The following is a 17,247-nucleotide window of genomic DNA, read 5'->3' as shown; positions in this document are numbered from 1 at the left end:
TTAGGGCTCACTACAGACCCTCACTGGAAGCAGGGCGTGTCCAGGACAGTGTTAGCAGGTACAGGACATGTGGAAGGCAGGGGATACAAACTCTCTCCATCTGGGAGGGGAGAGTGGAGTGAGAGGACTAGAGGTGAAGATGTCACTAGGAGATGAGCAAAGGAGATGAGGAGAGGGCAGGGCAGACTCTGAAGAGGCTATGGAAAAGGAAAGAGGACAGGTCCATGTACAATAGCCCTGAGATGCTGAGAGCAGTGGGAAAGACTGGCTCCTAGGAAAGACAACAGCAAGTGAGAGAAGCAAGTATGCTGAACAGGTTCTGGGAGGAAGATGTGCAATAGGGAGCCAGCTGGGAGGTCCCTGCCTCCAGCATCACCCAAATACCCAGGTGGGAGGGGAACAGAGACAGGGTCAGATAGAAGGTGACGACCCTCCTGAGTTGCTGGGAAAACACCCGGTCTGAGGATCAGGTGAGGGTAAGACCTGGTGAGAGGCCTTATGTCAGTGGAAGTAAAAACCTCTCTGGGTGGGCGGAGCCACCACACTCATGAGGCCTCAGCTGACGCATCACTTCTGCTTGGGGGCTTTCTCCAAATGTCCCGTGTGGGTTCTGTGACCTGGGTCCTACCACTGCATCCTGTAGCATCACCCACAGTGCCCGAGGCTTTGGGATTGGAATCTGTCTTCTCCAGTAAACTACATGCTGCATGGCAAGTACATTGTGTGCAGTGCAGTGCAGTGCAGTGCAGTGCAGTGCAGTGCAGTGCAGTGCAGTGCGTGCGTGCGTGCGTGTGTGTGTGTGTGTGTGTGTGTGTGCGCGCGTGTGCGTGCACGCATGCACTTGTTGTGGGGAAGTGTCATTGGGGTCTGGAACGTCTGTGGATAAAGGGAAAGAAGTGAGCAGGAAACTGTAGACACAGAGTGGAGTCCATGTTTTCCAGACCATTCCACAAGCTGCCCTTTAACACGAGTCTCCTTACTTCTCCATTCCTGCCTGCTCTGGGGCCTCAAATATATAAGCCCTCCTTGGGTCTAGCCTCCATTCCTATTCTCTTAGTCACTGCTAAGCACCTGAGAGTGCTACGTTTTCTCTTGCCTCAAATATGAGGTCATCTTGTCTCAGCTTCTTGATGCCAAGATTACAGGTGAATCACTGTTATAGAAAGCAGTCTTGGAGCCGGGCGGTGGTGGCGTACACCTTTAATCCTTTAATCCCAACACTTGGGAGGCAGAGGCAGGCAGATTTCTGAGTTTGAGGCCAGCCTGGTCTACAAAGTGAGTTCCAGGACAGCCAGGACTACACAGAGAAACCCTGTCTTGAAAAAAAACAACAACAACAACAAAAATAGCTATATAGCTATGAGGATGTTGTCATTCATGTTGGGGTGAGACTTTTCAGTGGTCAGAAGCTCTGAGGCCACCCATACTCCTGCCAGCCACCTCTTGTCCATGCTCCCATGGGGAAGTCCTGTCACCCCTTGGAAAGGATTGTGGCTTTGGTGCCCTGACTGGGGTTAGCAGATGTTGTTTACGTCTCCCCAGGACGAGTTCACATAACAGCCTTCATTCCTGGTTGTGTGCAGATTTTGTCTGATAACTGTGGGCCCCTGGCCAATCCCTGGAGTCTCCCAAACTCCAACCCATCTTGCTCTAAACCGCAAAACCTCACACATTCATGTCAGCTGATCTCCCTGCTCCCTGCTCATCCTAGGGTCCTCCTGATGGTTAATGCTGTCAATTTGGCAGACTCTCGATCACCCTTGAGCCAAGCCTCTGGGCATGCCTGTAAGGGATTTTCTTGTGGGAAGACTCACATAAGGTCCATAAAAATGGGCAGGACCTTCCGCCTGCGGATAGATGGAAGGTTAAGGGAACCACTTTTGCTTTTTGCCTGCTGGCTTCATGCCTTGTTAGCAAGTTCATCTACTGTGCTGTTGCTGCCACTGTTCCTGCTGCCTCTGTTGCCATCTTCCCTGAGGTCGATAAAACAGCTTCTGGACCTCTCCAAGAACCCTTCAGGTGGTAGATTGGGACTGCTGAGGCCTGCAGTCATTGCTGGACTACTCAGACCACATCCTGCAAGCCAGTCTACTAAATCCCTTTTTGCTATGTACTCATTCTGCCAGTTACATTCCTCCAGAGAACCCCATCAAATACACCCACTGTCTATCTTGAGTTTTATCAGGTTCTGATGCAGGTCCCCATTCTGTTCCCTTACTTCACAAAATACAGGCTGAGTCAGTGGACTACCCCCATCCTCAGGGCTCTCTGCATTGGCCTTAAGCCATCATCTTCTTCACTCCTGTGTCTAGAGAGATGGTATCACCATCTCTGATACCTTCCTTTGCTCCTTTGCGCCTCTGTCACAGCTCTGTTTATTCATTTTCTCATCTCTAGTGCTGAACACAAAGGCTGTGCTCAAAATAGGTTTATCTCAGGGTTGAGGATGTACCTCAGTTGGCAGAGTGCTCTCCTTAGCCCCAGGGTTTGATCCCCAAGCGTTGCATAAAATGGGCATTAGTAACACAAGTCTGTAATCCTAGCCCTCAGGAAGTGGAAGAAGGAGGTGAGAGGCGCATACGTGGAAGAGATCCTCAGCAGAGCAGAAAGGTTAAGCAAGTGTGGATGTCACCCAATAAAGCATGAAAGAGGAAAGAGGGGAAGCCAAGAAAGGAGCCCAGCTGGGTTCAGACAGTGAAAGACAAAAGGGATGAAGATGTGTTCAGTAAAAGGATTAAGTAAATGTATTGACAAATTAAACACTATAAACCTAGTTCCATCCTTACGCTGGTGGAGGGTCAGTCTTACCAATGGCATTTATGAAATACGCTATCCCCCCACCCCCCACTGTGTATTTATGCTTCCCTTGGCAAGATTTATGTGGCATAGCTTTGTTGGTTTGCTTCCAGGTCCTCTCTTCTGTTCCATCGCTCTGTCTGTTCTCAGGCTAGTTCCAGGCTGACTTTGTCACTCTGGCTCTACAGTCTGAGGTATTGTGATGTCTCCTGTTGTATTCTTACTCTTTGAAATTGCTGTGGGTATCTGTAGTCTTTGTTGTCCCATGTTAATTCTTGAATTGTTTTTTTCCCCCCTAGGTCTGTGAAATGTGACATCATAAATTTGATAAGTATGCACTAAATCTGTATGCTAATTTTGGTAATAGAGTCATTTTCATAATATGAATTCTGCCAGTCTATGAGCATGGAAAGTCTTCCTACTGTCTAGTAGCTTGATTTCCTTTTTCAGTGTCAAGAAATTTTCATTGTACAGGCCTTTTTCTTTAGCTAGGTGTGTGTTCCTACCTACATTTTTTAAATGTACATTTGGTGTTTGGCCTACATGTATGTCTATATGTTGGATCCTCTGGAAATGAAATTACAGACAGCTGTGAGCTGCCATGTGGGTGCTGGGAACTGAACCCACGACCTCTGGATGAGCAGTTTACGCTCTTAACCACCGAGCCATGTCTCCAGCCCTGCTAGGTACTTTTTTAAAAAGCTGCCTAGAATGGAATATATTTTCCTAGTTTCTTTCTCTGTAGTATATTGTTGGTATATATGAAAGAAATATTGCTTTTTAAAAAAGATTTATTTATTGTTATATGTAAGTACACTGTAGCTATTTTCAGACACACCAGAAGAAGGCGTTAGATTTCATTACCGATGGTTGTGAGCCACCATGTGGTTGCTGGGATTTGAACTCAGGACCTTCGGAAGAACAGTCAGTGCTCTTAACCGCTGAGCCATCTCACCAGCCCAAAATTGCTTTTATATGTTATAGTGATTTTGTATCTTGCAACTTTAGCTAAAGGAGCTTTCTAGTAGACATTATAGGGCCATTCAGATAATGCCATGTCATCTATAAGTAGGGATAGTTTGACTTCTTTGTCTCACATTTTTATTCCCTTTATACCTTTCTTGTGTATAACTGCTAAGACTTCAAACACTGAATTAAATAAGAGAGGGGAGAATAGATGTCTTGATCCTGAGTTTAAAGGAAATGCTTTCAGTTTGTTTCCATTTAATATGATGTTGGCTGTACACATAAATATCAAGAGCTCAGGAGTCCTGTGTTAAAAGCCCAGAGAGAAAAAAGACAACATAAAAGTGGGCAGGGACTCAAGTGAGGCTGAGCACAGGGATTTCTTCACTGAGGATAAAAATCTACAGAAGAACAAAAAATTGGAAGAAACGCCACGGCCATTGCTCAGATGAGAACAAATCTGCAGGTCCGTGTTCACTTAGCTCTTTCTTTTCCTCTGCAGGTTTTCTATACAATGACACAAGCCTGCCACAGCTGGCGTTGAAGTGTGGGTCAAAACCCTTAGCTGTTGCTGGAACCGGGAGGCCAGGGTGCTGAGTGTAATTCCAAACTCACAGATGCAGAGATGAAAGATCACGGGTTTTCTCTTTGTGTATGGAGTAGAGTTGGTTATTGTTCAGGAATATCACAGAACACTTCACAGGAGATTACAGTCGGTGCATGCAAACACAGGTAGACCACAGGACATGGATATTAAAGAGGGGTGGCGATGTCTCTTTAGATCTATTTCATTCACAAACTCCAGGCTTGTAATACCAGTGATGCTGGTAACATGCTGGTAACAGAGACTTGTCGACCATGTAGTGAAGTGTATAACAGCGCACACTGGTTGCTCCGAGATTTTCCTGAGCTGCATGGTAGTGTGTGAGGCCAAGACAGACTACTTTATTCACATGTTAATATGTAAAAAAGTTCACATTTAGATGACTATTCCAGTGTATTTTAAATATTTTATTTATTATTTAAAACTATTATCCTTTAAAAATATTTTTGGAGCCGGGCATGGTGGCACATGCCTTTAATCCCAGCACTTGGTAGGCAGAGGCAGGCGGATCTCTGAGTTCGAGGCCAGCCTGGTCTACAGAGTGAGTTCCAGGACAGCCAGGGCTACACAGAGAAACTCTGTCTCGAAAAAAAAAAAAAAAAAAAGGATTTATTTTAATCTTCATTTACACATACACATTGTATATGTGTGTACACTTGAGTGCAGCGCTCTTGGAGGCCAGAGGCATCAAATCCCCCAGACCTTGAGTGTTAGGCAGTTGTGAGATACACAAAATGGGTACTGGAAGTTGAATGTGGGTCATTTTAACTACTGAGTCATCTCTCCAGTTCTATTTTTGATGTGTGTGTGTGTGTGTGTGTGTCTATGTACACATGTGAGTATGTGCAGGTACCCCAGGAGGCCAGCAGAGGGTGTTGGATCCCTGGAGCTGGTGTTACAGCTGGCTATGAGCTGCCCAACATGGGTGCTAGGAACCAAAACTCTGGTCTCTGCAAGAGCAGCAAGTGCTCTTAACTACTGAGCGAGCTCTCCTGTAGCCCTATAGCTAGAACTATGGTTTGCAGACCTGGCAGTTGGCACCCTTACTTCCTGAGCCAACTCATAGCCTTGAATTTATTTTAAAGTCGGTTGTTGATCAGTCTGTCTGTCTGTCTACCTGTCTGTCTACCTGGCTGCCTGCTTATCTGCCATCTTGGGCTGGACTTGAACTCCTGGTTTTCTGGCTACTGGGGTTATAGGCATGAGACTCCATATCTGGCTTTCTCCCTTCTTTTTAATAGTTTAACACAGTACAAATGTACAACTACTTACTCAGCAAGTCCCAACCAGGAGACCTAGAAACATTGTAACTCCTTAGTTCCCAGCGTACAGTGTGTGTCTTACACTCTGCCTTCTCTGGGGTCCTGCCGGTAGAGCAAGCTTGCTCATTCAACTAGCAATAGGTACAGCTTGACAATTCTCTATAAAATTACATTTCCACTCTCCACAGCATCCGTGTATGAGGGTAGTTTTACTAGACACCTAGAAGAACTGAAACCCAACCGAAATGTGTTGTGACAGTCAACAGAGCTCCGAAGTGACAAGATAGAAGCTTTGACATTGATCAATTAGAAAATCATCCAACTTCATTATTAATTAAGGAAAACTTTTAGATTATCATAGGAAAACACTAAGTTCTAGACACAGTTGACTTATCCATGCCTTTCCACGAATATACATGTATATATATAGGTGTATATGCACACACACACGTATGTTTGTGTATATGTACATGTACAACATATATGTGTATATACATATGTGTGATTGTGTACATGTAAAAATACACACACACACATATATGTATATACTGTGATGATTTGAATAAATGGCCCCCATAGGGAGTGGCACTATTAGGAAGTGTGGCCTTGCTGGAGTGGGTGAGGCTTTGTTGGAGGAAGTGTGTCACTAGGGGCTGTCTTTAAGGTTTTAGAAGCTTAAGCCAGGCCCAGTGGCTCGCTGTCTCTTCCTGCTGCCCGTGGCTCCTTATGTAGAACTCCTTCTCCAGCACCATGTCTGCCTGCATGCTGCCATGCTTCCTACCATGATGGTAATGGACTAAACCTCTGAACTGTAAGCCAGTCCTAATTAAATGTTTTCATTTATTATAAGAGTTGCAGTAGTCATGATAGCAATAGAAACCCTTCATAGCAATAGAAACCCTAAGACATATACATATATGTATGTGCACATATAATTTTTTGTACAAAGGATTGAACCTAGGGCCTCATACATGCTAGATAAGTGCTCTACCATTGAGAAATATCCTTAGTCCTATTTCTGTCCTTTATTAAAAATTTTTTGAGGGAGAGGCTCACCAAGTTGCCTAGGCTGGCTTTGAACTCATCCTGTAGCCCAGGCCAACCTCTAACCTTTGATCCTCCTGTAGTAGTCTCCCAAGTAGTTAGGGTTACAGGCTCTAACAAGGCCTGGCTAACCACAAATATTTGATCTTGACTTGGTCCAAAAAATAGTAATAAGTCAAAGCCGTTGGCCTTAATGAGCCGTATCAAGTCAGAATACCACAGTTTTCTTTTAGATGTTTATTTCTGGGAAGCTTCATTACAGGAAAAAAAGCACCCCTGCTCTGAAACAGTGAGTGACACTGGGGACTGTGGGTTTATTGTGGCACCAATGGGAACCAAGGTTGGTATTCCATTATTCTCAGGAATCAAAAATAGGGACAGTGAGCCTCAGAATTGACAAGGCAGGTTCCCCAAACTTATCAAAATGCCTGACCAGGACATTCACCTGGATCAGCATCAGGCCCCAGAGGGCTGTTGGCCTGGGGATAACAAGAACAACTTTCTATAGCTACGGGCAAGTTCAGAAGGGCAAACAAGGGAGGTGCGGGGAGTGACAAAAAGCAATGGGGCCCGCAGAGAGAGGCAATGCTGGGCAGAAAGAAAAACTGCAGAGTGTTGACTGTAGGACTTCTTTCCTGTAAGGCCATGAACTCTGTAGGACCAGACCACCAGATGGACAGTGCAAAGGCCATTGCAAGTTCAAGGTCTGGGTACACAACTGTAGTCTAGAAAGAGTAAACTGATGTTCTCTAAGGAAGTTAGACACCAGTAGGAGATAAAATCTGATGGCCATTGGGTTAGGACAGAATTATCTTGCTTATCAAAAGATGGAAAGAGCAATTCTATTGTTCACTTCTTGTTGTTTTGGTTTTTTTTTTAAAACATAGATCATTTCATTGTTTTTTATATGTATGTGTGTCTGTGAATATATGCCACATGTGCAGGCTCACAGAAACCAGAAGAGGTCATTAGATCTGTGTAAATGGAGTTACAGATGGATCTGAGGCACCATGTGGGTGCTGAGAATCAAATCAAGACCTCTGTAAGAGGCCACAGCGCTCCTAACCACTGAGCCATCTCTCCAGCCTCTATTTTTTCTCTTGCTTTGCTTTTCTTTGTTTTTTAAAGACAAGGGCTCATGTAGCTCAGGCTAGCCTTGAACGAGCTATAGCTGAGGATGGCCTTGGACTGATTGTCCTTCCTTTACCTCCCAAGTGCTAAGATGCCAGGTGTGAACCATTTTACCAGGCTTGCGTATTTTCATTTATTTAATTAATTTTTTAAAGTTTAATTCTATCCCTCTGTGTGTATCTGTCTGTGTGTGTCCATGTGTATGCAAATGCCATGAGAGTGGATGTCAGAGGACAGTGTCTGGATTCTCTCCTACCTTGTGGCTCCTGCGGATTGAATTCAAGTCACCAGAGTTGGTGGCAAGTGCTCTGCCTACTGAGCCATCCTGCCGTGCAGATTAAGTATTTTTAACACCAAGCCTAAGTTCAAAGGTAGCATCTTCAATTTGACACGAGATGCTTGTCAACTATGAACAACTGAGGTAGAGAGATGGAAAGGCTCTGTAGGGCTGAGCAGGTGATTTCCAACCCCTTGAAATTCTTTGTCTCTTCCAAGATGCCCAGACAACTGTGTCTCAAGAGACCTTTTTGGCCCACCTTAAGGGAAAGTATGGATTATCTGGACTGGCAGGCAACAGAATGCATCTATTATTAGGGTTAGAAATACCGTGTATATAGTCTAAGGAGACCTGCAGTCTTACCTGGTAGCGCTGGTTCCTTGCTCTATAAACTCCATGCTAAAGTAAGCAATTACCAAACAAACTAGAGCTGTCTGATTTCTCCCTCAGAGAAAAAAAAGCCCAAGGACCCGCCAATCTATGAAACAGATCTTGTTGGAGCTTGAAAGGATTGTTGCGTGTCCAGGATTGCAGGCAGGGGCCTGGCAGGCTGAGTAATGGCAGATAGCATCTGCAGCCTGGCTGGTCCCTGCCGTGCCCTGTTATTACCATGCACTTAATGGCTCCGGATCTGCATATCTTCTAGTGAGCCCATGGCTCTGCCAAGGCAATGAGGCTGCTGGCTAGAGTTCTACCCAGTGCCTTACAACCCAGTGCAAAGAAAGGAACAAGCCCTGTGTAAGGGTTTGAGTCTGAAGTGTTGCCTCCCGACTCACGTGTTTAAACACTTGGTTCCTAGATGCTGGGAGCCAAGTTTGAGGGGGCCATGGAACCTCTGGGATGTAAGGCCTAGCTTGGAGGACTTAGGTTACTAGGGCAGGCCTTTGTACACTGTCACCCACCTGGGCTGCTAGCTCTTTGCTTTCTGATCTACCGTGATGTAAAGAGCTGCCCCCAGACACTCCCACCACCAGGAAGTCCAAGTCTTCACGGACTGCATCTCTGAAACTATGAGACAAAACAAATTCTCTCTCCCCTAAGATGTTTCTGTTAGGTTTTTGGTAACAACAAGAAAAGAAAGTAATACACCCTATATTACCAGGTGAGTCCCAGTAGCACCCACACGGGACTGGGCTGTTCTTTCAGCCCAGTGCCCTTCAGAGAAGTGGGGGAGGCTTACAGTCTCTCTAGGTTTGTGTGGACTGGTACACCAACAGCTACCAACTGAGAAATGTCAGGTGGCTGCGGGCAGTGTGGGAATGGCAAAACCAAGCAAGATGGCCTGTCTCTAAAGAGTACTACTCAGCTATTAAAAAGAATGAATTTATGAAATTCCTAGGCAAATGGATGGACCTGGAGGGCATCATCCTGAGTGAGGTAACCCAATCACAAAGGAACTCTCACAATATGTACTCACTGATAAGTGGATATTAGCCCAGAAACTTAGGATACCCAAGATATAAGATACAATTTGCTAAACGCATTAAACTCAAGAGAACGAAGACCAAAGTGTGGACACTTTGCCCCTTCTTAGAATTGGGAACAAAACACCCATGGAAGGAGTCACAAAGACAAAATTTGGAGCTGTGACGAAAGGATGGACCATCTAGTGATTTCCATATCCAGAGATCCATCCCATGATCAGCTTCCAAACGCTGACACCATTGCATACACTAGCAAGATTTTGCTGAAAGGACCCAGATATAGCTGTCTCTTGTGAGACTATGCCGGGGCCTAGCAAACACAGAAGTGGATGCTCACAGTCAGCTATTGGATGGATCACAGGGCCCCCAATGGAGGAGCTAGAGAAAGCACCCAAGGAACTAAAGGGAACTGCGACCCTATAGGTGGAACAATATGAACTAACCAGTACCCTGGAGCTCTTGTCTCTAGCTGCATATGTATCAAAAGATGGCCTAATAGGCCATCACTTGAAAGAGAGGCCCATTGGACTTGCAAACTTTATATGCCCCAGTACAGGGGAACGCCAGGGCCAAAAGTGGGGAGTGGGTGGGTGGGGGAGTGGGGGGGGAGTGGGTATGGGGGACTTGTGGTATAGCATTGGAAATGTAAATGAGCTAAATACCTAATTAAAAAAATGGAAAAAAAAAGAGCTTGGGTCAACCACAGGCCATTACTAACTCTTTAGGTCAAATTTACAATAGGTGATGCCACCTTGTATATGTATATGAGTCTAGAATAATGTATAATTGAAGTAAAATTAGATTTTCATTTACTAGAAAGTACTACATGGGTATCAGTGGAATAATCTCATGGATAGCCCATTTTTCTATTCTGTTATACTGTATTTTTGTCATTAGTAGAAAATCTGGTAAAGATTTAATAAATCCATGTGGCCTTCATCCCAGGGTCATCATGTAGAGTTTGCAAAACATACTGGACTATATAGCCAGGACTGTAAGAAGTCAGGCCACACACAGGAGTGTAGAGGAGGTCTCTAAAGAGCATGGTGTCTACCATTTATAAAAAAATCACAAGCAGCAATGATTGACACAGGCTGTCAGTTCTTCCCAAGGTGATCTACAGAGTCAATTCAATCCAACACAAAGCCCTTGCGAGCGTTTTTGAATCCTGATCAGTTGATACAGAAAGTGTACTTCTCCCCATTCAGAATAATCAGTTGGAGGAAAGGAGTGGGCTGCGATTGCCTAGCTCTAAAACTCACTGTCAAGCTACAGTTATCAAGACAGCGTGGTATTTCCAGGAATCTCATCTGAGGCCAGGCTTCAGCATCGTGGCCTTATAAAACCAGGAACGGGAACTGCAAGGTTCCAATCATGCGTCAGAAAACGGGGATTTGAATGATCTCTAGACCTGGGTAGAGCCTCGATGTTCTAAACAGTCAAGAGGATTATAGGATGTATCCCCCACGCACCCACCCACCAAAGCAGACAGGGTCTTGAGTTTTTCAGGGTCTCCCCAACCTCACTTTGCAGTTGACAATGACCTTGAGCTTCCAGGTCCTCCAGTCTCCATCTCCCAGGGGAAGCGATTACAGGTGAGTGCCACCATGCTGGTTTTCCTGTGGTTGTGGGATGGGGCCCAGAGATTTCTACATGGCACAAAGGGCTCTACCAGTGGGATCCCAGCCCCAACCCAAGGTCATTGCCTTTCTGGAGGTTTTCAGGTAAAGAACAAATAGGTACCACTGTCCTTTCCCTTATGAAAGAGAGGAGGGTAAGAGAACACAGGTGATTTGAAAGTAGAAAAAGAAAGATGGGGGTGGGGAGGCACAAGGGGGGACGGGGAGAAGGAAGGACGATTAACAAAAACAAATTATATTTTGAAATGTCTTTCTGGTCCTATCATTTTGTAGGATTCATTAATTAAAAGAAATAAACAAAATAGTGATTCAAATGGCCTGCCAAACACCTAGATAGGTAAATGCCCTCCAGGAAAGCTGTGTGCTCTAGAGGCTTTTAAATAAGAGCATAAAGTTTACGTCAACATGTAGGCTGGCACAGTGGTGGCCTGTCCTGTGGTCACTTGTAAGAGCATATCCATGTTCAGTGGCCCCTGAGGCCACTGTTCCTTTATACCCTTAAGCATGGCCCACTTCATTCTATAGTAAACCCGACCTGTCTTCTACACTATGTTCTGTGGGTCTCAGATGAATTGTTTCAGTGGAAATCACGAGGTGCGGGGAGCTGGAAAGAGGGGGCAAAAGAGATCTCAGTGGCTGCCCTGACAAGCTACTCAGGAAGAGAGTGCGGTGACAGAAATACACATATGTAAACACTGTCAACTAATGACCGAGGATGTGAAACGTTGACCTTATATGTTCCACAAACCTGGAACAGATTACAGACCACCAGGTAAAACATGCAACTGTAAAACTCTTAGAAGAAAATCTGCACGATCGAGGTGTGCTGACGGCTTTTTCTGTGCAACTCTAAAGGCGCAATGCTTAGAAGAAAGACCCTACAGACTGGATTCATTAATCATACTGTCTGCTCAATGTCTGTAAAGGACCATCTCAAAAAAAAGGGGGAGGGGGCCAGAAGACCACTCACACACCAGCAGAGAATATTTGCAAAAGATACTTTGAATAATGAACTATCTAAAATATTCAGAGAACCCTGAAAACCCAACAACGATAAGGACAAAGAACCAATATAAAAACAGTCAAACTAGGGCTCGAGAAATGGATCAACAGCTCAGAATTGTAATTTCAGCTCCAGGGAATCCTAAGCTATTTTCTGGCCTCTGCAGGGACCAGGCATGCTCTTGGTATATTTACACCCATGTAGGCAAAACACACATAAAATACAAAACACACACATCAGTACGTCTTTAAAATATAAACAAAATCCCTAAACACTCCATATAAAATAAAATGTACAAACAGAAAATTCGCATATTAAACAACTCCACCCACATCACTGTCCTCACAGAAACGCAAATCCTGAGAGGCAATTGCTAGAGAACGTGAGGCAGCTGGACTGTATTGGCTTCTGGTGAGAGCTCAGAAGGAAGCTGTCACTCTGCAAGCCACACTGTGGCTTCTTACAAAGCTGAACTTTCGGGCGTGGTGCACGCCTTTAATCCCAGCACTCCACTCGGGGGTGGGGCTGGGAGGCAGAGGCAGGTGGATTTCTGAGTTCGAGGCCAGCCTGGTCTACAAAGTGAATTCCAGGACATCCAGGGCTACACAGAGAAACCCTGTCTCAAAACAAAACAAAACAAAACAAAAAACTAAAAAAACAAAACAAAAAAACCCCCTGAACTTTCTCGCCCTGTGAACCAGCAGGCACCCTCCTGGACACTTACTCCCAAATCTTCACAAGGACGCTCAGAGCCAATTTTTCCTAAGTGGCAGAATTTCGAGGCATCCACTGTGGGACCCAAGACCTTCACTCTGACCTGACAAATGTGAGAGACTAAAGACAGTGAAGTAGTTTTTATTTTGCAAGTTCTGTAGAAACTGCCATCAGCCCAGAGAAAAGGCAAAAATGGCTAGCACCACTGACTTAGGGCAGAACAGTCCTTTTTAAAGACTCTGACCTCCAAAAAGCTCTGTCTCCTTTGTTCCATAGTCTGGCACTCCGGAGAACGACAGTCTCAGTACTCATTTAGCAGAGCATCCCCCCACCCTACCCCAATTTCCCATCCTATTGGTTCTGGATGCAAAGGTTTATCTAATATATAACCCGAGGGTTGAAATTCCTTCCTTTTTTGATTATGGCTCATCCATGTACCAGGATCCCTGTAACCTTTCAACCCAGGATAAACTGCCATCATCTGGACAAGCTGGTACCAGTGACCAGCTAGAGGAAGCAAGGGCCTAGTGCCTCCTATGTATCTATGACTCTTTGACAAGCTCTAAACACATCCCATACTTAAAATGGAGCAAAATGATTTACTTCTTTCAACCATGATATCCTTTAGTAGGAAAATAGATGATTAGTGGTATATCCAGATACTGGAATATTACACAGCACACACACACACACACACACACACATATACACACACATACACACACACAGCACACACACACAGCACACAGCACACACACACACAAAGAAAGCAATGGAATATGAACCAACAAGAGACAGAGACGATTAAATGCATATTACTAAGGGCGAGAATTCCTATGGTATAATCTCATCTTTAACATTCTGAGGAAGACAAGACATAGAAAGGAGGAAAAGGTCAGAGGTTGCCAGGGGAGAGCAGCTGAGCACCAAGGATTTCCAGTGCACCTACCCCCTGTGAGCGTTCAATGGTGGGTGCCTGGCATTAGTGATTTGGTCAAAGCCACAGGATGCACACCACCCAGAATGAACTTAACGAGCACACTGGCCTGCAGCTATGACGTGTCAGTGTGGGTGCACTGGCAGTGACAACTGTGCCACCGTGGCAGAGGATGTTGGGGTGTGGGAGGCTGCGTATGTGGGCAAGGTGTTAGGTGGGAAATCTCTGTACTTCCAACTCCATTCTCCTGTGCACCTAAGTTCAATTCTAGGAAAATAATTGATTGTGGGTTGTTATTTCCCTGAATGAAAAATAGCCAGAGTTAGTCAGCCCAACAATTAGACCCTCTGTTCTCAAAGTGCAGGAGGCCTTAAAGTCTTCAATACCTGCTAACACTTCTTTTTCCCCACTACCAAGAGAAGCTACTTTCCTGTTTATCAGTCCAACCTCCAACACACTTCAGCCCACCTTAATCTTCAGTCCTTTGCCCGACAAGGCCTTTTCTAGCTCTTCCTTAAAACGCTGTGTTGGGTTTTTGTTTGTTTGTTTGTTTGTTTGCTTGTTTTTTCGAGACAGGGTTTCTCTGTGTAGCCCTGGCTGTCCTGGAACTCACTTTGTAGACCAGGCTGGCCTTGAACTCAGAAATCCACCTGCCTCTGCCTCCCAAGTGCTGGAATTAAAGGTGTGTGCCACCACCACCTGGCTGGCTGTTGTGTTGTTTTTTAAAGCATCGCCAAGCAAAACTTGCTAGGGCTCAGCTTGGTGTGAGAAGGCACAGGCCTTAACATGTCTTAAACGTGTGCACCCTGACATACACAATGCTGTAACTGCAGCTCAGGAGGCTCGCTGTAAGCAACTCTGCTAGTGAGCGTGGAGAACACGAGCAGGTGTGAGCAAGGGACCAGGCACTCCCCACCTTTATTTTTTGAGACAGGGCCTGAGCTTGACATTCAGGGTCCTGTCCCTTTCCCCTGCCACCTCCCTTCATCCTGTGTATCAAAGGCTTCTCACTTGCTCTCAGAGCAATCCCACTAGTCCTGGGACCTGGTGTTCCTGGGACTACAGGCAGCCCACCACATCTACCTGCATTAACACGGCGGGGGGTGTGGGTGGGGGGTGTGGCTGGGATCTAAACTCTGTCTCCCATGCTTGTGAAGCAAAGCAAGCACATTACTCAAGAGGCCACCATCCCAGCTCACTTTCTGTTTTTTGAGAAGGATCTCTCATAGCATGGTTTGATCTTCAAGCCCGGATGCTTTCGTCTCTGTACTCTGAATGCAGGGATTAGGGCCTGCTCCCCCCCCCCCCCCCCCGTACACCCATCCTCGGTTTTATCTTTAATGCTTTTCAGTTCATTCTTATAAAAGTCCTAGGTAGTTACAGTTTAACAAATAGTTAAAATGCTTCTTACCTGAGGTTGGTCATCAGGATTTGGTGGACAGTTGGAATTGACTGTATCACACTCTTTAGCTGGGGTGGGGGAGGGGTGTGAAGGAAGAACAATAGACAGTTTAGTAAGGAACACACACACTCCGCTCTAAGACATACAATTAAAACTCAGCAGTATAAGAGCTGCCTCGATGGTGGTAAAATTGAGATGGATTTGAACAAGGACAAATTCAGGTCTCAACTCTTCACCCAGCTACGTAATGCTCCTCTTGGGAGGAGTGAGCATGACTCTGTTGGTGTTGGAGAGGGAGGATTCCAGTCACTACCAGCATGAAGAGTTATTCAAACAAGGCAATAGCCTTTTCAGGGAGCTAGAGACACCCCACTGTGGAGATTCCACAGAACTTGACTCTCACAGCCCATACTCCAAGTGTCCCATGTTCCTAAGTGCAGTCTGGTATGGCTCTATATACTCTGAGATGTCCTTGTTCCCCAGGTTACAGACATATGAGGCTCTACTACATCCCATTTCCTCTGTCCAACCAGGTACCATGTGTTTGGCTAGCCCCATCAACCCACCTTCATCAATGGGGTACAGAGAAGGCAGTCAATAGATGCCTGATCAATAGAATCAGATTCCTGATCAATAGAATAGACCAGACCATGACCAAGGACATTTGCTGAGAATAGATTATCCACTCTTGACTAACTAACTTCACTGGTGAAGGCTGTCTGGGGCCGACTTGAACTTATGTGGGACAATGAGGCTTTCTCTTGTCCCAGGATGAAAACTATCGTTGAGTAGCTAGAGAGGGGGCCTGGCAGGTTAGTCTCTGGATACCCACTTGTTATAGGAGTCAGCATAGTACCTTGACTGGCCACTGCTTGGGTTCTACAGGATCCTCTGGTTTGTCCAGTGCCTGTTGGTCACATGAGCCATCTGTACGTGGGTTTGTTCTAGATGTGATCTGTGACTGTGCAGCAATGTCCCCGATGAGGTGCAGCTTTTAGGAAGCTCACAGAAGGGAAGGCTTTCTCAAGCCACCTTGGTCAATGTGATTCAGTGAAGAGTAATGACCTGCCTGTCCCTTCATGGCTGTTTCCATCACCACAGCCTAGGCAGTCTGAGGACCCTGCGCTGATCCAAAAAGCAAAGAGGCAGAGCATTGGCTACCAATGCTATCCCAGCCAGTACACCTGCCCTTGGTTCAGCATTGTGGCTTCCATACCCAAAGAGCAAGTCTTACCCTTGAGGAGTCGGATGGCCCCACCCAAGCTACAAACAAAAGTACTCAACTGGATGGAGGCCAGACCGAGGAGACCCATGACTAGTCCCTGGAGGAAGGACCATTGAGGGTTTGTTCCTTACAGCGGCTACATGTGGGGGATGCTGAGGTTGTAAAATGAACGTCCCAGAGGCTGGGAGGAAGTGGCTCAGCAGCATAGTGTTTGCCTAGCATAGCATGCCTAAGGGTCCCCAGCATCACAGTAAAAAAAGAAAAAAAAATTAAATGAAATGTGTATGCTGGGAGCCTTAGCAAAGTTCAAATTCCCTGGGCTAGGGATGCAATGTCAGCAGTAAGTGTTTCCCTACATGCACGTACACTCAGATTCATAAATAAATAAAATAAATAAAATAAAAGGCTCAATCTACCTCATTTTCTTTGCGTTTTACATTTTAAAAAAGATTTTATTGAATTTTTATTTGCATGTGTGTGTGTGTGTGTGTCTCTGTCTGTGTAAATGTGGGTGTCCTCAGAGGGCAGAAGGGTGTGTCAGATCCCCTGGAGCTGAAGTTACAGACAGTTGTTAGCCGCCTGATGTGGGTGTTGGGAAGCAAACTCAGGTCCTCTGGAAGAGCAGCAAGCATCCCTAACCACTGAGCCATCAGCCCTTGCATCTTTAATTTACTATGACTTTTTTTTTTTTTTCGAGACAGGGTTTCTCTGTATAACCCTGGCTGTCCTGGAACTCACTCTGTAGACCAGGCTGGCCTCGAACTCAGAAATCCACCTGCCTCTGCCTCCCGATTGCTGGGATTAAAGGTGTGCACCACCACG

General features: G+C 45.6%; 1 protein-coding gene across 1 annotated transcript in view; it reads right to left on the bottom strand.

Annotated features, from left to right (window-relative positions):
- Window positions 1–17,247, bottom strand: part of Edaradd (EDAR associated via death domain) — a 49,518-nt gene that overhangs the window by 13,794 nt on the left and 18,477 nt on the right. The window contains exon 4 of the mRNA XM_021180847.2: window positions 15,210–15,268. Coding sequence (XP_021036506.1) covers window positions 15,210–15,268 — 59 coding nt within the window. The remainder of the gene's footprint in view (window positions 1–15,209; window positions 15,269–17,247) is intronic.

The sequence above is a fragment of the Mus caroli genome, unplaced genomic scaffold (genome assembly GCF_978045245.1).
Source record: "Mus caroli unplaced genomic scaffold, Mus_caroli_1 scaffold_15, whole genome shotgun sequence".
Taxonomy (NCBI): Eukaryota; Metazoa; Chordata; class Mammalia; order Rodentia; family Muridae; genus Mus; species Mus caroli.
The sequence above is the reverse complement of the archived record's forward strand: the minus strand, read 5'-3'. Positions and strand labels throughout refer to the sequence as shown.